Source organism: Mytilus galloprovincialis, chromosome 4 (genome assembly GCF_965363235.1).
Source record: "Mytilus galloprovincialis chromosome 4, xbMytGall1.hap1.1, whole genome shotgun sequence".
Taxonomy (NCBI): domain Eukaryota; kingdom Metazoa; phylum Mollusca; class Bivalvia; order Mytilida; family Mytilidae; genus Mytilus; species Mytilus galloprovincialis.
Window position 1 is genome coordinate 32,363,617 of NC_134841.1, and position 22,328 is coordinate 32,385,944.

Here is a 22,328-nt window from a genome sequence, read left to right on the forward strand (position 1 = left end):
TACAACAAATATTTATCAGAATAATAACTATAACAACACGTGTTTATATCTTGTAAATGGAATGTTGAAGAAAGTAGATAATTTATGGGTAAAACAAATTAACCCATCATCCTTTGTAGGAAGACATAAATCATTGTCCTTAGGGAAACTTAGAAAAAAAAATACACAATGCATATTGATTTTTGTTCTTCCGACGAAACTACAATTTTTGTACCAGAATGGAATCTGGATTTAATTGGTTAATCTTGTATAGACATCTGCGAGTATGAGAGATAACATGTATTGTTTCATGAGTCGTCCGAGAGGATGGATGTAATTTATCAACATTTATCATTTTAGAAGTACATTTCGTATATAAGTCTAGTATGACTGGCATTCAAAAATATGTGTACCAACTTGTCGGCATTAATTATGCAATTTGTGTGATATTTAAATTATTATGGAAGTTTGCTCGGCATCCTATTCAATATTTGCGTCTTTTAAACAAGAAGCCACCAAGTACTCGCCCGGATTGTCTTCTAGACGAAAGTTTTGGTACGCATGAATTTGTTCAGCTTAAGGTAAGCAAATCGTCACATACCTTGTATATTTGCTGTGGAATAAGTGAAGGGTAGACTGGCAGTCACTATTGTGAATTATATTACACCATGTTACAAATGTGTAGCATGAAATGAAAAAAAAGCCCTAATACGTCAACAGTTAATTCTTGTGAGTGAGTATTGCGTACTAAATCCTTATCAAAATTCTAAAAATCACTCTAGCAATTTGCCAATCAAAAGGAGTATGTTTTTTGGGGGGAATTCCAAGAGCCTGAACACGCATTTGAAGGAACAAATTTATTTATAGTTTTTGTTTTTCTCAAACACGATTTAAAGGTATTTAAACGGTTTGAATACATAAATATTGATTGTTGCTCCGGGGTCGTATAATCCATAAATAGCAACATGCAGAACTTATATATAACAAAAACAACTTTAATCGACCCTCATAAATTTTCCGTGTTTTCTTATACTTAAAGCTTTTAATGTTTGTGTCATATATATTTGCGCATAAACTAAGTGTAAAAATAAACAGATGTTATTTGAATGATTTTCTTAGAAAGTTGAGTTTGATTATTTTTAGTTATAAAGCCAAAGATTTGTTCTTACTTATAAATCCTTGGTTAAGCATACATCTAGTATACACACTTTAATCCAGAGATTATATTTGTTGATCACTCTTTTCCCTATAAATCGGCAAATGATATTCATGTGTAATAAAATTCATTTTTTTTATAGAGCGTAAGAATGTCATTGTCTTGAAAGTTGGTTTATTTGAACTTCGAAATTGGATGGATATGTTTTTGTGCGTTTGTTAATTTCTGTTTGAAAATCCGTATTTTAATATCCAAACCGGCCATAAGTCCAGAAATTATTGGAATGTTTACACACGCGTACTTTTCAGTGCAATTTTAAAGAAAATTATACTCATGTATACTTCTTATACCAGTATCTTACAATAAATATAATAAAAATCCCCTTACGTCTCATTTTTCGTTGAATTCCATTAAAATGTTCGTATTTGTCATTTTAATTTTCTAATTTTTTTTTTTGGGACAATTTTAAAAACACAGTTCTTTGAAGTTCTTTAAAAAGAAAAGTATAAACTATTTAAATAAGCATGGTCTACCAATTATTGTACATGTTGTACAATCTGTCAAATGGTGTCCTAAATATAACACTTTTAACGATTAAATCAGTATTATTGTACGTGAAAATTACTATCGTACATTATATATAATCATGTAAATATATATTGTGTATGTTATTTGTTCTTCCCTGTATCCACTTGAAAAAGAAAATGGGTTATCATCTAGGAAGGAAATTCAAAATTCAAAAATCTTTTGATCAAGTAAATATTGATGCATTTACTCGCGAGAAAAAAGTAATCCCTGTCAAGGAGTGCGAAAGGTTAAGGTTTCAACCCAAACTCTAAGTTCAGATTTAAAAAATGGTATGTGGGTCCACATCTGCAGCTCCTCTGGTACACTGTACACCATAAACAGGATAACAGTCAAGTACATGTCTGTAAGGTGTCTTTATGTCAATAAGAGCATCCTCGTATTATGAGTTTTCGTGCTAGTTAGACTTTAACGTCACAATTTCCATTGAAAAAGTATGCATAGCACGAATTCATATGACCATATGATCTGACGATATATACACGATATATATATATATGTTTTACATGCACACGTATAAAAATTGCGGTTTTTATCCAACGCAATCATAGGTTTGAACGTAGTTTTCAATTTAGACTCGTGTGTATGTACGTAGCCTGAATTGGCCGTGTGACACCTTTATATAAATATTATTTGTGAAACAAACAGCTTTCGGGACAGAGGAAGCAGTGGAGGATCCAGACATTTTCACAAGTTAGGCCCACTGCCTAAGAGAGAACCCGTTCCAGTCATGCTTCAGTGATGCCCTAAATAATCAACCAATTGTTCCCATAGAAAGCCCCTACCCATTCGGCCTCTGGGAGGTGTACTGATGGTTTAAATGCACCCATTCCATTACCAGAACAAACAACGACTTTTACTTAAAATGATCCAAAAATGGCGATTTTGATATTTCCAAAAAATAGTAAAACAACTGAACATTATAATTTGGGCTGAAAAATACATTCCAAGATTTCAAAATCGCTCCTAAAATCAGTGTATTTATATAGGAAGGTGTGGTATGAGTGCCAGTGAGACAACTCTCCATGCAATTGTCCTAAGTCAATAGTCAGTGTTTTTCGTTTCTTTTGTTGATAGGTGTTTCTCGTTCCTTTTTCTTTATTGATAGGTGTTTCTCGTTCCTTTTTCTGTATTAATAGGTGTTTCTCGTTTCTTGTATTGAATATAGATTAAAACGTTGGTTTCCCTGTTTGCATGAACTGTTTTACACTTTTCATTTTGGAGCCCTTTATACCTTGCTGTTCGGTGCGAGCCAATGCGCTGTGCTGCAGGCAGTACTTTGACCTATAAGGGGTTTACTTTTTACCAATTGTGACTTGTATGAAGAGTTGTCTCTTTAGCACTCATATCACATCTTCTTATATCTATATAATACTTCTAGCATGTCTAGAGAGGAATTTATGTTTTTGTTAATGATGGTAGAATTTGTGTTTTTGTAAATGATGAAGAATATTCACAAACGAAATAGATGAAAAGCAGATGCTGAAAAGATATTAAGCTCTAATTATCAATAAGAAGAGCGACTCTTATTACTAGTAACATACTTTATCTAATTTATAGGATGTTAAATGGCATTGCGTTAGTAAAGGAAACAATGACAAACCACTGATGTTGTTTCTACATGGTTTTCCTGACTTCTGGTTTGTGTGGAGACATCAAATTAAAGAATTCAGTAAGAGATACAGGTAGCGTATAAAGTTTTCAGTCAGAGATATCGGAAGAATATAAAGTATTCAGTCAGAGATATAGGTAGGATATCAAGTATTCAGTCATAGATATAGGTAGGATATCAAGTATTCAGTCATAGATATAGGTAGGATACGAAGTATTCAGTCAGAGATATCTATAGGATACAAAGTATTCAGTCAGAGATATAGTTATCATACAAAGTATTCAGTCAGAGATATCGGTATAATACAAAGTATTCAGTCAGAGATATCGGTATGATACAAAGTATTCAGTCAGAGATATAGGTATGATATAAAGTATTCAGTCAGAGATATCGGTATGATACAAAGTATTCAGTCAGAGATATCGGTATGATACAAAGTATTCAGTCAGAGATATCGGTATGATACAAAGTATTCAGTCAGAGATATAGGTATGATACAAAGTATATGCATTGATACGAATTAATCACTCTTATTTATAGGTGTGATACAAAGTATTCACTATGATATATATAGGTAGGAAGTGAAGTATTCAGTCAAAGATATAGGTAGGATCAGATATATATGTGGGATACAAAGTATTCAGTAAGAGATATAGGTAGAACATAAGTATTCAGTCAGAGATATCATACAGTCCGTATAACAAGAAAATATATCTCTTATATATTTTCATGCATTGAACATGTTGAAGAAACACGTGTCGTAGCAATAAAATCTCTATCATTCTTAACATGCTTTTTTTAAAAACAAAAACAGATGTTTCTCATGGAAGCCATTAGTTGATGACATATTGTTTTATACATTAGATGAATTATATGATTTACAAAATATAACAGATGTGATTATGTCAGATCATAAAATGGGTAATACTCGTTAAAGCACACGAAATAAAGTCTGAATGGGATAAACAAAACAGAAAATTAAAGTGCAAAACAATAAAGAATCAATAAAAGCAGGCAAATAAATAAAGAACAAACTACTTCTTACGTCCCGGGTTAACTGTTGAAATACTGTTGAGTAGCAGCAAACTCGATGACACGGAATTAATACAGCAATGATTAATGTTACAGTACAACAAACCTTCTGCCAATCCTCGAGATGTTGTTCCTACATTCCTACATTAAATAATGCTTTGTTTTGTTCTGAAAATTAAAGTACACGTGAAGATAAACAACAATCAGGCAATTATTTCGTTTGTTATCTATTTGCCCGAAAGACTTACAAAGACAGACAACAACGTACAGCACATTATACAAATAGTTCGACTTAATGCAGGCATATAAATGTGATGTCTTTAATAGTGCTTGTCCCCTTGAAAAAGGTACACAATTTGTATAGCAAGATGAACATGAGCTCGTTACAAAAAGCTAGTAAATGTATCTAAAAGCTGCTGGTTAACCATAGTATACATTTTTTTTATTTAACAGAACAGTTGCTATAGACTTGAAAGGATTTGGAGATTCTGACAAACCAACAGAAATCACTGCTTATTTAACTTCGAAAATTAGAGAAGACATTTCCAACCTTGTACGAGCTTTAAGTAAGATATTGTTATAAATGATAATATATACTGGGCAAAACAGCTGAGGGTTGTCGAATATTTTCCATTACAATTTAGTACATTGAAATGCATTTTCTCTTCTCAACGTATCTATAGAGTTAACATAGCTGTTCTCTTTCTGAACTGTGATGATCTTGTTAAAAGCTTGAAGAAAGATTAAGTTATCAGTTCTGCACCTGTGCTCTTTTTCTCATAGAATGCAAGTTTCTGAAGTTATATTTTCTCTCCACAAAAGTTTGACCCGACGCGAAATTGATAGCATTTTTCTGGAATTTAAGTACCATTAAGCATTCTCTATCGTAATCTATAAAAGAAAAAAATAAACAAAAACTGCCTAAACGTTTCTTAAAGAATTATCGAATCTAGTAAAACTGATCTTCTCAGATCTTATATCCATATAGCGTTTAGTGAAATTGTCAAAATAGCGATTAGGGATAAAAAAAAAATAATAATAAATGTGCATGTGTATAGAAGACACATAATGTGAATGGGAGTTGCAAAACGGGTCCATTTTTGCACATAAATATTTGTATTACTCTTCATGTAACGAAAAAAACTAGGTCATGTCAAAATGGCAGTGTCGAGTGGTGTGATTGGATTTCAATCCAAGATTTTGTAAGAATTTTTTTTTTTAATTATTTGATATAATTTAGCGAAATACAGGCAAATCAACGGAATTAAAATCCCTAAGCTTTTTATACGTTTTCAATAAAATTAAAAGTGAATGTGTTGCCTCTAACATTTCGTACTAGACTTTATAGTTTCGTTTGTTTTGGTATATCTTCTACACTATTTCCTCAAAACCGTACTGGAAGTGGTTTTACATTATTGAGCGAGAAAATTAATAGTATATACCTGCCACATTGACCTAAGGAAATTATTATTCACTGCAACGGATGACATATGGCAGGTGTAATATACTACAATTTCATGGTTAAATGTCTGGTTAACCGTCTACTTTTAAAAAATATATCGTTTTTAAGACATAATTTTTTGCAGTTATAATGTTCTATTAGACAACAGTATTCATTTTGATTTATAATTAATCTGCACAAGGTATAATGTCCGTCAGACAGGGTTTACCTGATTTCAGTGACATAGTGGTCAACGTTATGGTCTGTTTATCAATTCCTATACAGGCATGTCCGTCCAGAACATGTTGAACATAGCATACCACACTTGAAGACCGTACTTTAACCTATAATGGTTTACATTTACAAATTGTGACTTGTATGGAGAGTTGTCTCATTGGCACTCATGCCACATCTCCTTATATCTATATACTCATTTGCTATTTCGTGTATACTTAAATCAATTATAATGTCTATTACACATTATTTCATGAAGATTTTTTTCTTCAGATTACAAGTCGTGTATATTGGTAGCCCATGATTTCGGAGGAACAGTAGCGTATCATGTTGCTACAAAATTTCCAGAATTAGTTGATAAATTGATTATTTTGAATTCCCCACATCCTGCAGCGTTTTTAGAAGCAATCAACACAAGGAAGTCACAGAAAGCAAAGTCTTGGTAACTGTTTTTTAACTTTTTTTTTCAGTGTTTATATATTACTTAAATCTATCTAAGGTGCGGCCACTTAGAAGCAATGGAGTACGCAATATTTATGGTTCTGCTAATTCTATAAGGTATTAAGAATGAGTAGTATTAATCAAACGATCATGTAAAACTGTGAAACCAAGACAACAATGCTATGGTTTTAAGGGAAAACAAAAATAACAATGTAAGCTAAAAACTAGAGAACCACTTCATACTGCAAGAACCTAGTCACATGGTCACCAGGGTTACCTAAATTTAACGAGATTAGAACTAAGGTTTCGGCCGTTTGTCCGACTACTTTGACACAAAATCGCATCAAAATTGATCCTATCTCTTTGTTACAGAAGAGAGATGTGTTCCTGGCATGGGAAATATTTTTTCAACACCTTATCAGGGTCTTATAATATGACTTGCAAGACAAATTGTCGTGCCCTTTGTATTAAGCCAGCTTCTTTTGTTGTATTTGTTATCGTTCTTAATATGCATTAAATATTTGACACTGGACTTCAGCAGGCAACACGTGTACACAAATACAGTATTTACTCTAACTTGCATCTAGCAGTTCCAAAATTGAGATGGTTATCTCTATCATTTATTCATCACTCATATGATCTTTTGGTCATCCGAGTAAACAGTGCATCTGTACTTTGATACAGAAATATTAGAAGATACAGCACAAGGAACCTTAAACCAAAGCCAATAACTATTTTGAGACCATAATATGGGTATCATCATACATTAGGAGATAACTTATTGATTTTCGGGGTAGGGTAGGGACAGGATTGACTGATTGAATAGACTGGCCTGGTATGAAATGAAGAAGAATAATCAATCAAGATGAATTATGATATGATTACGCAACTATTGGATAAGATTCGCATCTCTTCATACAGAAAATTAAAAATTATGGTATCGTGTAATAGTTTTCCAAAACAAACATTCTACTTTCTACACTGAAACATTTCTCAAATCTAAATAGCTTGACAGATATTCCATATTAGACAGTTAATATATAATTAAAAACATTTGTTTTTGCCTAGGTATATGGTGCTGTTCCAGGTCCCTTATCTTCCTGAGATTCTCATTCGTGTGTTTGATTATGAATTTCTACGATGGATGTGTGGAGGAGGTAGACTGGGCAGTGCTGTAACAGATGACGAAATACAGGCTTACCGTTATATGTATTCAAAACATGGTATGTTGGATAAGGTCATAGATATTTAAAAAAAAAATTATATATACAAAGAAGATGTGTTATGATTGCTAGTAAGACAACTTTCCACAAGAGACAAAAAGACACAAAAATTAACAACTATAGGTCACCGTGCAGCCTTCAACAATCTGCTAAACACATACCGCATTCTCAGCTATAAAAGGCACCGAAATGACAAATGTACAACAATTCAAAGAGAAACTAATTGGAACCTTCAACAATTGGTAAAAACCATACATGAGCATAGTCAGCTATTAAAGGCCCTGAAATGACAATACAGCGAGAAAACTAACCGGACGTGACAGGGTACTTATACTTCCCTACAACAAGACACTAAATACATCTGAAAGATAGTGTTGCCAAAAATCAGACTTACATGTAAGCATGTCAGTGTAGAAACCTTGTTAATTACCAGTCATCAAAATAAAGTTGCGTTAAAGCAAGTATCAGTTAATATAGTTAATACAGATCACGTGATTTCTACATTTTACTATGTTTTGTATCCTTTCTGTTTTAGGGTTTTCAAAGCAACTGAACATGTACAAAGCTGCATTGAGTTACAGAAAGTTTTGTGATACCGTATCAACAGAAATCGATATTCCATCGCTGATTATCTGGGGTACAGATGATTCATTTCTAGATACAGAACTAGCAGAAATGAACAGAAAATATTTACCAAAAATGAAAATCAAACTTTTAAATGAGGTTGGACATTGGCCACACATTGATAAAGCCGATGAAGTGAACACCGCCATTCAAGATTTTCTGGATGAAAAATAACTAACACTTTATACATGTATATATCATATATATATATTATATTATAATTTTATTCTGTATGTCAAGAATACTCGTAGATTTGTTATTGTTTCTATCATAATTTATTAACCTTTACATAATGTACCATTTAAATGTATATAATGAATATAATGATACTATAAATGTTGTTTATATTGAGTATTAATACGTAATATAATAAACTAGCTGTTGACACAGAGATATGTCTTGCCTTTCTGCAATGTTCATAGTGTAATACAAATGTTGAAAATAAAATTTAGAGTAGTAATCGTAGTAGTTATTTTAAATTTGAAAAAAAAATCTCTAAACTATTGCCTATGTTTAAAAAATGTCCTTGCAATACTTTTTCCATATTTTTTTTTGTATTTGACTTTTATGTTTAATAGTATTACATGTACTTAAAAAGGAAAATAAAATTTACTGAATGTTTGCAGTTCATGCAAAGTTGTTTAAAATCTATACATATACAATTACTCACAAACTGAAGAAAATATTCATTATGAAAATTGTATCCTATACAAATATATCATGCTTACAAGGGGTATTTGCCAAAAATACCGGTTGAGAGGTACAAATTTCCAGAGCCGTTAGGCGAGGGAAATTTGATTACCTCGAAACCGGTATTTTTGGCAAATACCCCTTGTAAGCATGATATAATTGTTTAATTCCACCGAATGTTCCACCTCAGAAAGTTTATTATAATCAGGTATCATATGAAATTTTGACTTGAATGTATAATTTTTGTATACACTGTAGCTGTGCTATTTGCGCAATCAAATTGCATTGACTGTATAATCATTTCTTATCATTTTTTTTATGTACAGTCACTGACTGTATATATATATCTCCCTTTTTAACCGGATTTTTGTGACAAAAATGTCGGTTATTGATTTGGGGATGTACGGCGGGCGGCCGGGCAGGCGGGCGGCAATCAAATGTTGTCCACGTGCATTAACTCATGAGACGTTCAACCAAAGCGTTTAAAATTTTAATATGTTGTTCCTGACAACTAAATGAAGGTCAAGTTCAATAATGGCGATTTTGACTTTTACCGTTCAGGAGTTATGGTTCTTGAAAGATTGAAAAATGGTTTTTCCAGTCGTGTCCGTGCATTTACGCATGAACTGTTCTACCAAAGCTTCCAAAATTTTAATATGTTGTTACTGATGACAAAATGGAGGTCAAGTTCAATAATGACGATTTTGACTTTTACCGTTCAGGAGTTGTGGTTCTTGAAAGATTGAAAAATGGTGTTTCCAGTCGTGTTCGTGCATTTTCTCATGAACCATTCAACCAAAGCTTTTGAAATTTTTATATGTTGTTACTGATGACAAAATAGAGGTCAAGTTCAATAATAACGATTTTGACTTTTACCGTTCAGGAGTTATGGTTCTTGAAAGATCGTAAAATGGCGTTTCCATTCACTTTATTGCATTTACTCATGAACCATTCAATCTAAGCTTTTCAAATTTTAATATGTTGATACTGATGACAAAATGGAGGTAAAATTTGATATGGACGATTTTCACTTTCACCATTCATCAGTAATGGTTCTTGTGATATTGCCAGGACACAAATAAATGTTAATAAATCCGGTTTGCTGTCGTTGTGACAGCCTCTTGTTATGATAATAAGCTGGTTCTCGGCAGACTACTTCACTTTGTTCATCAGTTTCAGTGAAGCGTAATACCAGTGGATTCCAGTTTTATGCGACCGTTTCCGTTGAGTTTTATTTATGACGTCATTCCTGGAGTTTTTACGTCATTCGCTCCAAATTCAATAATGATACTTTTTATCCTAAATATTCCATCTGGAACCATATATTTAGAATGACCATGAATTTGTCATATTAGAATAGAAATAATTCATTGAGTTATTTTTAGACATGGTATTCCCCATCTTCCATGGTATTTGCTAGGGTATTTCCCGTCTGCCATGGTATTTGCTAGCAAATACCATGGCACATGGAATTCCCTAATGGCAAATATCCCGGCAGAGAAAAGAAAATCTCAATATATAGAAATTGGTGCAAAATACCATGTTTCTCATCCAATTAAAATGCAGCATTATTATATAAGGTGGAATTATGCATGAAAACATTCACTAAGTCAAGAGCCGAAATCTTCAACAAAATTTAAACATTTCTTACTCAATGGAAGACAAGTAGCTGGTTGTCTGAACACCTTTGGCGAATTAACATTTTAAAGCTTGTCTGAACATCTTTGGTGGAGTAACATTTTAAAGCAACAACCAATATAAAAAATACTGTGTATTCATTTATTTTCGTGGGAACTAATTTTCGTGGTTTTGTCCAAATTTAGCATTACAACTTAAAGGAAATTTATATTCTGTTGAACGTTCGTCTTTTCCAAAGATATCAATGAAAATTGGTTACCAACGATATAATTATAATGATTCCACAGTACTATCTGAAATTACGTTTTTCTCTTTTTAAAAATAATATCATTAGCCCACTGCCTATAATGTCCTATTTTGACTAGAGAATCATATCCTTTATTTTCTACATAATTTTTAAGATAATCTTCGCCTAGGTCTATGTGTTTATACTCAACAGTCATCATTTCTATGTCAACTTGATCAAATGGCAATGTTTGTAGAACTTTGAGTTCGTCCCCTTCTACGTCCAGGCTAAAGAAGTCTATGCGAGTGACATTAATAGCTAACAGTATTGAGTATAAAGGAAAGCACTGGACCTCTATGATGGTACCTTTCTTTCCACCACGATCCCTTTCATTTTCTATCAGTTTACCTTGGCTAAATCGCTGTTTAAACTCCATCTGCAACACAATAATAAATAAATTACAAAGTACAGGAAATTTAAAAATAAAAAAGGCTTTTTAAACGAATAGGACACGTATACCCTTCAGCCATATTCAACATATATATATATGTTAACAAGAATGTGTCCATAGTACACGGATGGCATGCCCCACTCGCACTATCATTTTAAATGTTCAGTGGACCGTGAAATCGGGGTCAAAACTCTAATTTGGCATTAAAATACGAAAATCATATCATAGTGAACATTTATACTAAGTTTCAAATTGATTGGACTTCATCAAAAACTACCTTGACCAAAAACTTCAACCTGAAGCAGGACAGACGGACGGACGGACGAACTGACGCACAGACGTCATCAGAAAAATTAAGAAATTTTGTTATGATAAAAAAATCGGTATACTTTTAGGATCATTCAGATTGAGAACATGTCTAATTTGATTGGTCAAACAGTTTCAAAGGAGAAGGTTTTTGATAATTTTTTTTACCACAAACATAATAGCGCACATCGCCCATTTAGAAAAATTAAAGAAAGTCTGTCAAATATTTCTCTGATATTTTGACTGAATGAACATATAAAGAGAAAAAAAATCTGAGGATACAACCTTGTAACAGTATATCTAATACATACGATATAACTTATCTGTTGTACTTACTATAACCGGAAAGGGGTATATACTTAGACAGGCGTTGATGCTAAATGCTTTTCTATGCTTTTCCTTCAAATTTTTGTAATTTGATGGATCAGCCTCTATCAACAGTCCGTTCCATTTCCGTAAACGTTCTAACATCAAAGTGTTCGACCTTGTTTCTCCGTCTAGAGCACCACATTCAACGTAAAATCCCCTTTCCTGAAATGTGAAAAAAATCTCAGTTAAAATTCTCTTTATCTGTACAACTTTCGGTCACTCCAGAGGCACTTGTCTCAGATTTTTTTTCTATATATAATACTTGGGTAGCCTGTTACGAATGATTCCGACAACAAAGGTACTCGTGTTATAGACCATTGTGTAGATACATTAATTAAGATTTACGGCATAACAAGTGGGGTTGACAACCGAGAAATTGGCATTTAACGGAATTTCGCGACCGGTTGTCTTTTTTCAAAAATGCCCCCCTTTTTCCCCCACACATTATTTGTATTCCTGTCTCTCAAGTCAGGAGCATGTAAATCAGTGGTTTGCGTTAGTTCATGTCTGCCATAGTTTCTTTTTGGTAAATTGTTTTGTCACAAATCAGTTGTTAGTTTTCTCAACTAAACTGTTTCACATTTTCATGGAGGGGTTTTAAAGCCGACTATAAAAAATAAATATACAGGTGATGGGGTTTTCTCATTGTTTGAGGCTGTACGGTTGCCCTTATTTGTTAGCATCCACAGCATTTGAACTTTGATGGATAGTTGCCTCAATGGCAATCATACCTCATCTCTTTATTTTTATCTATTTATTAATTTCACTTTGTTGTGTACAAATTCAATAAACAGGAGGTAACACACATAAGGTTCCGTTGAAGATTGAATGTTCCAATGCTCGTATCAGCACTTTAAGGGAGTGTGATACATTCTAGTGTTAGTAACAAAATACCCACTTGTATGCAGCTCTGTCGAAGCTGTCACTCGGCCCGAGTGTATGTTTTTCTCTCATTAGATTTTAATTATCCAAGACAATCTATTGGTATTTGTAATTGAAATTCAGCCTTGTTGTCGTGTACTTCTATTTAGAATGAAATTCAAAACAGTGTAGCTGTGGCCATTGATTGACACATTAAAATCACCCATTGACTGGGACAATTTAGGTGAACGTATGTATGAAACGACCAATGCTCACTATGTACTTTTTAAAGACACTTAAACTATGGGGTCACCAAAGGTTCTCAACACCTAAATAAAGTAACTCGAAAAATTAATCAGAAATAACACGATATTTTGATTTATATCAATTATATAAATCAAAACACAAAGGTTATTCCTGATTAATTTTCCGAATATTTTATAATTAAAGGCGTTAAGAAACCTTTGGTGATCCCACAGTTTAAATGTCTATCGTAGGTACGTCGTGAACAGTGGTCGTTACAGACAAACGTTCACGTAAATTGTCCCAGTCAATGGATGATTTTAATGTGTCAATCAATGGCCACAGCTACACTGTTTTGAATTTCATTCTAATACTAGTATATCAAAGTAAAATAGTACACACACCTTGAAACCCATTCTATTATCCACGAAAGGAGCCTGTCCTGCAGATGGATCCAGTAAATCCGGGAATTGTAGGTTATATTCTGCATCTGATGGATTTTCAATCCAGTGATTACGTATTAGTTGTATAAGCCTCGGGTCGTCCATGCTTACTTGTTCTCGGTTAAGTTGATCCATTTCTTTACTGTAATCTGTTTGGGATTTGTCCTGTTGTATATACATGTGTGGATTCATCGGAATATAGAACTTTCCATCAGAGGATTTATTAGAAACTCGGTTCAAGAAACGATATACAAATATTGTTAACACAAAGAAAACCATGAAAACAGCGACAAAGGTGATGTATACTCTTGTTTTAACCATTGTAATGTACTGGTTTATAAGATGTCATATTCTTCATCATTGGTAACCATTCAAGTAACACTGCAATAAATGATATTGAAAATAAATATGTTTTTCTTTCCTTATTAATTCAACGTTAAACATTGCTATATACATACAATTGATTTTCAAGACAATTTGATATCGATGACAAACCGTTCCGTTCAAGGATAAAAACAACAAAATTGAAAGTCATTCATATACATTGAGAATGATTGAGGGGAAATATATCCACCTTGTCTTACTCCAGTGTTACACGTGTTACACGGGGGAAGTCTTGCTTTCTCTCTTGATTTCATATTGTTGTACATCCTATGTACGAACTGAAATAAATGCATTTTTGGTGGGGTTCGTGTTGTTTATTCTTTAGTTTTCTATGTTGTGTTATGTGTACTGTTGTTTGTCTGATTGTCCTTTTCATTTTTAGCCATGGCGTTGTCAGTTTATTGTCGATTTATGAGTTTGACTGTCCCTCTGGTATCTTTCGTCCCTCTTTTACATCCATATTATTCAAAGCCATCCAAAATCGTAGACAGTTTCTCCACACTGCATCGAACACCTTTTGGGATCTGGTTAGTCGAAAACCGATAGGACATTGTGAGATAAATACGGTATCTAAGTTGTTGAACATTTTTATTAATTCTAATAGATATAGGATTATAGGTCAATGTACGGACTTCAACACGGAGCCTTGGCTCACACCGAACAACAAGCTATAAAGGGCTCCAAAATTACTAGTGTAAAACCATTCAAACGGGAAAACCAACGGTCTAATCTATATAAAAAACCAGAAACGAGAAACACGTATAAATTACATAAACAAACGACAACTACTGTACAACAGATTCCTGACTTAGGACAGGTGCACACATTTGCAGCGGGATTAAACGTTTTAATGGTACCAAAGCTTCTCTCTTTTTCTGAAACAATAGCATAACATCACAGCATAGAAAAACACACGATGAAGTATCAATTGGAAGGCTTATCTCAATCAAAAAACGTTAATTAACACACTATGAACGAATAAATTTGATCTACGATATCTGAATGCAAATGCACAGCTAACAAGAGGCTGTCACAACGACAGCAAACCGGATTTATTTACATTTATTTGTGTCCTGGCAATATCAGATGATATCATTACTGATGAATGGTGAAAGTGAAAATCATCAATATCAAATTTGACCTCTATTTTGTCATCAGTATCAACATTTTGAAATAATAATATTTGAAAAGCTTAGATTGAATGGTTCATGAGTAAATGCAAGAACGTGAATGGAAACGCTATTTTACGATCTTTCAAGAACCATAACTCCTGAACAGTAAAAGTCAAAATCGTCATTATGGAACTTGACCTCTATTTTGTCATCAGTAACAACATATTAAAATTTCAAAAGCTTTGGTTGAATGGTTCATGAGAAAATGCACGGACACGACGGGAAACACCATTTTTCAATCTTTCAAGAACCATAACTCCTGAACGGTAAAAGTCAAAATCGTCATTATTGAACTTGACCTCCATTTTTTGTCATCAGTAACAGCATATTAAAATTTCGGAAGCTTTGGTAGAACAGTTCATGCATAAATGCACGGACACGACTGGAAACTCCATTTTTCAATCTTTCAAGAACCATAACTCCTGAACGGTAAAAGTCAAAATCGTCATTATTAAACTTGACCTCCATTCTGTCATCAGTAACAACATATTAAAATTTGGGAAGCTTTGGTAGAACAGTTCATGAGTAAATGCACGGACACGACTGAAAACTCCATTTTTCAATCTTTCAAGAACCATAACTCCTGAACGGTAAAAGTCAAAATCGCAATTATTGAACTTGACCTCCGTATAGTTTTCAGTAATAACATATTAAAATTTTAAAAGCTTTGGTTGAACGGTTCATGAGTTAATGCACGGACAACATTTGATTGCCGCCTTTCAAGAACCATAACTCCTGAACGGTAAAAGTCAAAATCGCCATTATTGAACTTGACCGTCGTATAGTTGTCAGTAATAACATATTAAAATTTTAAAAGCTTTGGTTGAACGGTTCATGAGTTAATGCACGGACAACATTTGATTGCCGCCCGCCCGCCCGCCCGACCGCCCGACCGCCCGGCCGCCCGACCGCCCGGCCGCCCGGCCGCCCGCCGTACATCCCCAAATCAATAACCGACATTTTTGTCACAAAAATCCGGTTAATAAAATAGAATGAAATTCGAAACAGTGTAGCTGTGGCCATTGATTGACACATTAAAATCATCCATTGACTGGGACAATTTACGTGAACGTTTGTCTGTAACGACCACTGTTCACGACGTACCTACGATAGACATTTAAACTGTGGGGTCACCAAAGGTTTCTTAACGCCTTTAATTATAAAATAATTCGAAAAATTAATCAGGAATAACCTTTGTGTTTTGATTTATATAATTGATATAAATCAAAATATCGTGTTATTTCTGATTAATTTTTCGAATTACTTTATTTAGGTGTTGAGAACCTTTGGTGACCCCATAGTTTAAGTGTCTTTAAAAAGTACATAGTGAGCATTGGTCGTTACATACAAACGTTCACCTAAATTGTCCCAGTCAATGGACGATTTTAATGTGTCAATCAATGGCCACAGCTACACTGTTTTGAATTTCATTCTATAAGGGACAAACATTCAAGGCCAAAAAGAAAACAAACAAGTCCAAACAAAGCCATGTCAAGACACCACCGCGAAATATTTAACCCTTCGAAAATAATCACTTTTGAAAAAAAAAACGGTTTTAATATATACAGGTAAATGAAAATTAACTTTGTCGTTTTACGTATACTACTTATGTGTATAAAATTCTTCCAATAATTAGGAATACCAAGAAAGTTATGTCATATAAATACATAATTTAACACTATAGATACAAATTGGGGTGAATATCAACAATAACAAGTTATACAATTAGAGCTAGCTAAAACTTCCCTGTACAGATTTAAGGAGAATAATCTTGAAGTTCATACAAATGAAGTACGAAGAAGTGAAAATTAGTAGATATTCCAAATAATCAAAGCTGGAATATAGACGTAAGATTCATATTAATATAAAATAACAAAAAATCATTATAAACAGTATCAACAGGTCGAATTAACAAGAAAATACGATTTGAGAGTACTCGCAGTTACTGACAGCTAGTTGAAAGCCAAAAACAATAATAAAAAAAATCATACATCAGAGACTAAAATCAACTAAAACACATCTCAGGGGTTTAGTATTTTAACGTCATGATCAGTCAGAGAAGACATGCCTTGTGCAATGCCAAAAATAAATGTATTGACAGGTAGTAGGATAGTGAGGAGCGACTTCTATAGAGATAAAAATTAACGTGTGTGTCTCTATACATCCTGCCTCAAAAGAAGATACAATTTAGTTATGTTTTAATTTGCTAATGACAAAATTGATATTAGTGCAATGTAAACTATATTCAGAGATCTAATTACAATATTGGTACGATTACCCTAGGCTTACTTATAAGTTTGTTTAAAGGTTCGATGGGTTAACACGGATCACATAGTGATTTCCTCGCTTTAAGTACAATATTACCGTAAAATTTAGGATGTGAAATACCATTTTTAATAAGTTTTCTACAGGTACAGCCAAATTTACTAATCAAATCTTTGTATCTATGAAAAAATTTAGTAAAAGTTTTAAGTAATTTATGGTATCAAAATCCCTGACACAATAATTTCCCAGTGATGCATTGATTACGTTCGTTAAAATCTATGACATCAGAACACACACGGGCATACCGAACGAGTTGGGATATTTAAACACAGTATGATGGAGCCAAAGGCACATCGCATGATCGCCGTCTAAAAAAGGAAAATTAACAATAGGAAATGAAAAATCGTCTCTTTTGTCGTAAATTTTAGTATGTAGTTTCCCGTTTGAAATTGAAATGTCTAAATCTAGAAAAGGACAACTGCTGCTGTTTATGTTAGATTTAGTTAAAGTAAGTTCTTTTGGGTAAATTTCGGAAGTATATTTAGAGAACTCTGGATTATTCAACGAAAAAAATATCATCCAGATAACGGTAGGTATTTTTGAATGCCACTTTAACCGTTGTGTATCATGGAAACTTCAAAGTACTCACTTAAAATATTTTCTTAATCGTTCATATTATACAGAGAGGGCACTGGCCAAATTACAGGACGTTTCTACTTTTTCTATTTTTTTATTTTTTGTCAAATCTTTTTGTTTGTTATAACAATAACACATTACGTCATATTCTGTTGAGGTTATTGAACGGACGACGACGACGGACGTCACGATTTAGTGATGGACGAGGTGAGCTAAAAAGTGACCACACATTGCTTTAAATATCATGATTTGTTGCGTATCTAAAGACACTTAGTATATAATAAAAAGGTTCTACGAGATCGCGGTTGATCGAAATGAAGAAATTGGAACTACCGGTAATACTTGAAAACGAAGATATGCTGGATAGAGACAAACGTTTTGCCTTGTAACAGGCAACCCTCAGACCACTAAGAGAGTTGCTGTAATGGTTTTTAGACATACAGAGCCTGACATTCACTATACATGAGGCAATATAAATTAACGTCCAGATTTCGCCCAGACGAGGCAGCAATTTTATACATCCTGCAGTCACAGCTGATTTAGATGGGTGTTTATCTCTGGGCAGAAAAGAAGTCCAGGTATAAATATAAATCTATAACCAATTCAATCCTTGGCTGTCGAAACTTGACAATAATCACATTTTAGGTGTTAACATTTTTATTTTGTTAAAAACAGTGTATATATGTGTTGACTACTGGTTGGCTTTTTGTTTCCTTGTGATTTTGGGTGGCTGTCCTTTGGACATGACCCTTTTTTAATCAAAATTTACAATAGTACAGCTTTATTTTTTCATACTTTGGCTTGTTTAAAACGAATAACGTTAGTGAACCAATCATTTAGCAACTAGCTGTATCATATAATACAGTATCTAAGTAATTTATTAATTTGAGCCAATCATGAAAGACCCCCTAGTAGTAGTATGTATTGTGTGGTCATCTTTAATATGTTTACTACATGCATCATGACTATGCTTTCCTTTTTTATATTTTCTATAACAATTCAGGTACCATTTGACGTATATTGAGATAGACCATTTGAGGTATAATGCCGTTTTTATCAGACAATTTTTTATGATATATTCTGACAGCTTTTTGCATGCATTATATATATATTCCATCTTAAGCTTTGATGAGTTCTCGTTGTCATGCTTGATGCCATATGTAATTGCCTCCATCTTCCTGTGCTGCATTTTGTGAAAATGTGGATTCAGTATACCTATAGTATAGGCTTTAGTAAATTTGGTCCGGTAGTAAAATGTGTCCGCCAGACATTTTTTCCTAGTTAATCAAGTCCATGTCCATGATTTTACTAGGAAAAAAAGTCCTAGGATAAATGTTCCTAGGAAAATAAGTCCATAGCTAGTAAAATATGTCTGGTACTCATTATCCTAGTAAAAATTGTGCCAAGACTTGTTTTTCTATTAGTTTACCTGTTTATAAAAATCATTCAAAATGGGGAAAAAAATCTTTGTTAAGATTGGAAAGTGTCATTATGTTTCCTATTAAAATAAAGGACATGTACGATATTACCTAAACATGTTAATGAAAATTTATCTGGGACATACATTTAAGTTAACTAAAATATTGATACACAACTGTAAATAAATATTTAACATAACAGTTTAATTTATCATTTAAAATAAAGAGCATGGACATTTTTATGGAATATTAATGACATGGACATGACTTCCTAGGAAATATAGTCTGGGGACAAAAATTCTATTAAATGTGAATACACAACTCTTTACCAATATCAAAACATGAATAGTGGGTTTTCATTGTTTATCAAAATTTCCCTTTTAAAATAAAGGACATGGACATTTTTACCTAGGAATTTTGATAACATGGGCATGATTTCCTAGGAAAATTTGTTTGGGACATACATTTAATAAAAATAAACAGCCGATAATATTTTCATTCTTCTTTTAAAATTAAGAGGATGGACGTTTTTACCTAGGAATATTAATGACATGGATTTGATTTCCTAGGAAAATTAGTCCTGAGACATTAATTTTATCAAGGATATAAATATGCAACTTTTAAACATAACATTTAAATTTCCATTGTTTATATGTAATTGAATTTATTATAGAATTTTATAGGACATGATTTCCTAGGAAAATTGGTCTGGGGACGTAGATTACTAACATAGGACTAAATATACTAGTAAATTCTGTAACCATGGACTTTTTATACTAGTAATATTTGTCCGCCCAGACATATTTTACCAGGACAAATTTATCACTTACATATATATACATGTCTTCATGCTTTAATATCAATATTGTGTATGCTTATTATTGTATAAATGTAATTACAATGTATTTGTCTGTAATAAAAGCTCAAAGAGTATATGTTATTGTTTTGTGACAATGTAAGGGACGACATCAAAAGTTCAATGAAGGATAAAAAACTTAATTCACATAGTTTTTTCACTGACTCCCCCACCCCCCTCTTAACTTAATTTTGAAAAAATTGATTGACTCATATGGATATATGTAAAAATCAATGTCGGATAACCAAATCTTGCAGCAGTTCAACCCCCCACCCCCAAACTATTTGAATTAAGTTTTTTATCTTACATTGATCTTTTGATGTCGTCCCTAATTTTAAATATTCAACATCAACCAAGAAAAATTGCTATTTTCAATCAGTTTAAATTTTTTTTTAAAGTCATCAATCCGATCATCATGATTATGATCATGGAATGGAAATGACTGTAAGTGCACAGTTTGTGCACAGGGGCTTGTTGTGGTTTGTGCAGATTATAAGATGATATTATTATGTGCACAGTTTGTGAAGATTATAAGATGATATTATTGTGTCCACAGTTTGTGCAGATTATAAGATGATATTATTAATATGATGTTAATTTTCACATTTAGATACCATATCATATTTTTCATATTTTATGCATGCATTTTATCAGTTTTCTAAGCATGTGCATGCATGTAACATAATTATAATACATGATATATGTCATACATGTCATATACTGATATACTGACATAGCTCATACAGGCATATGTCTCTGGCCTTATTCAACGTGTTAAGATGAATGATCATAAATGTTTTGGCAAATGAAAGGCTGAGATGAAAGGTAAACAAGCAAATCGTGCGTGCGAAATTCTTACCATACTATGATACTTACTTTCTCAGTTTCTGTGAAGTTAACATGTTTTGTTTACATTTTACATCTTAATAATGCTTGTCAATACCAAAGGTTGAAAAAACGTTTTTTATAATGTACTTTACAAATGTAACAAATAAAACACAGAATAACATACCGGAAAGCTAGGGTTGAAATCCGTAAAACTGAAACAACTCTGTCAAATTGTTTTTAAAATAAACAAAAGAAATCTAAAATTACTGGACGCGTAGTTAGTGACCAGAGAAATTCTAATATATAGCTTGATAGTTTGCTTATAGATAATTTGCATTAGCAAACAAAATATGTTCTCATACCAACTGATTTTAAGTTTTATCAGATTATGTGGAAGAATCGTGTATAAAGTTAACCAGCGACATATTCATAATTCATGAACTGTTTTTGATTGACAACACAATTATTGTATTGTATTGTTACGTTTACTGTCCACTTGCGCTATAAAAATCCTTGATAGAGGTAACTAACAGAGTTTGTATACTACTTTACAAGACCCTTTAAATCATGTTTGACGTCTGTACAGTTTTGGGTAGATGTTAATGCATTATCATCAAGGTGCAATATTGAATAATAATTGATAATTTAATGGCAGCATCAGCAAGTGCACGTATCAAAAGAGCTGCCACACTAAATATTAGTACACACTTGCCAGGCGCGGATCCAAAGGGGGGGGGGGGGTCACCCCCCCTTTTTGTCATGGGTAAGGAACCCCCTTTTTAAAATGGCTTGATCCTGCCCTGTTTGCAATGAGTTTGGTTTAGAGAGTCTTGTGTAATTCAGATAAACAGCAATTACGCCACTGACTTGACTCCACGATTGGAGGTGTCCAGTTTCAACTATTAAACGGTAGTTTAATAATTAAAGACAACAGTACTATACTGATGTTTAAAAGTCATGCATCGATTGAGAGAAAACAAATCCGAATTTCAAACTTAAATCGAGAGAAACACATCAACTATTAGAGGAAAACAACGGAACAACAGGAACACTGAAGTGCAACAAAACAAACGCCCACATACATAGAAACGAACTATTTGATAAGAACTGCCATATTTCTGACTTGTTACATGACATTTTATGAAAAAAAAATGGTTTGTTGAACCTGGTTTAATGACTAGTTAGCCAAACCGCCCGCCGTATGACAATGTTAAA

General features: G+C 33.0%; 2 protein-coding genes across 2 annotated transcripts; one reads left to right on the forward strand and one right to left on the reverse strand.

Annotated features, from left to right (window-relative positions):
* The first annotated feature begins 108 nt into the window (after positions 1-108).
* LOC143071906 (epoxide hydrolase 4-like) lies at positions 109-8,672 on the forward strand. The gene is made up of 6 exons (XM_076246579.1): positions 109-560; positions 3,281-3,405; positions 4,818-4,930; positions 6,313-6,481; positions 7,549-7,703; positions 8,239-8,672. The coding sequence occupies exons 1-6, from the start codon at positions 366-368 to the stop codon at positions 8,499-8,501; spliced, it is 1,020 nt and encodes a 339-aa protein (XP_076102694.1). The 5' UTR covers positions 109-365; the 3' UTR covers positions 8,502-8,672.
* Positions 8,509-21,254, reverse strand: LOC143071907 (protein Star-like). Its single transcript, XM_076246580.1, has 4 exons — positions 21,162-21,254; positions 13,516-13,935; positions 11,975-12,169; positions 8,509-11,317 (listed from the first exon to the last, which is right to left on the reverse strand). The coding sequence occupies exons 2-4, from the start codon at positions 13,873-13,875 to the stop codon at positions 10,955-10,957; spliced, it is 918 nt and encodes a 305-aa protein (XP_076102695.1). The 5' UTR covers positions 13,876-13,935; positions 21,162-21,254; the 3' UTR covers positions 8,509-10,954.
* Between the last annotated feature and the right edge of the window lie 1,074 nt (positions 21,255-22,328).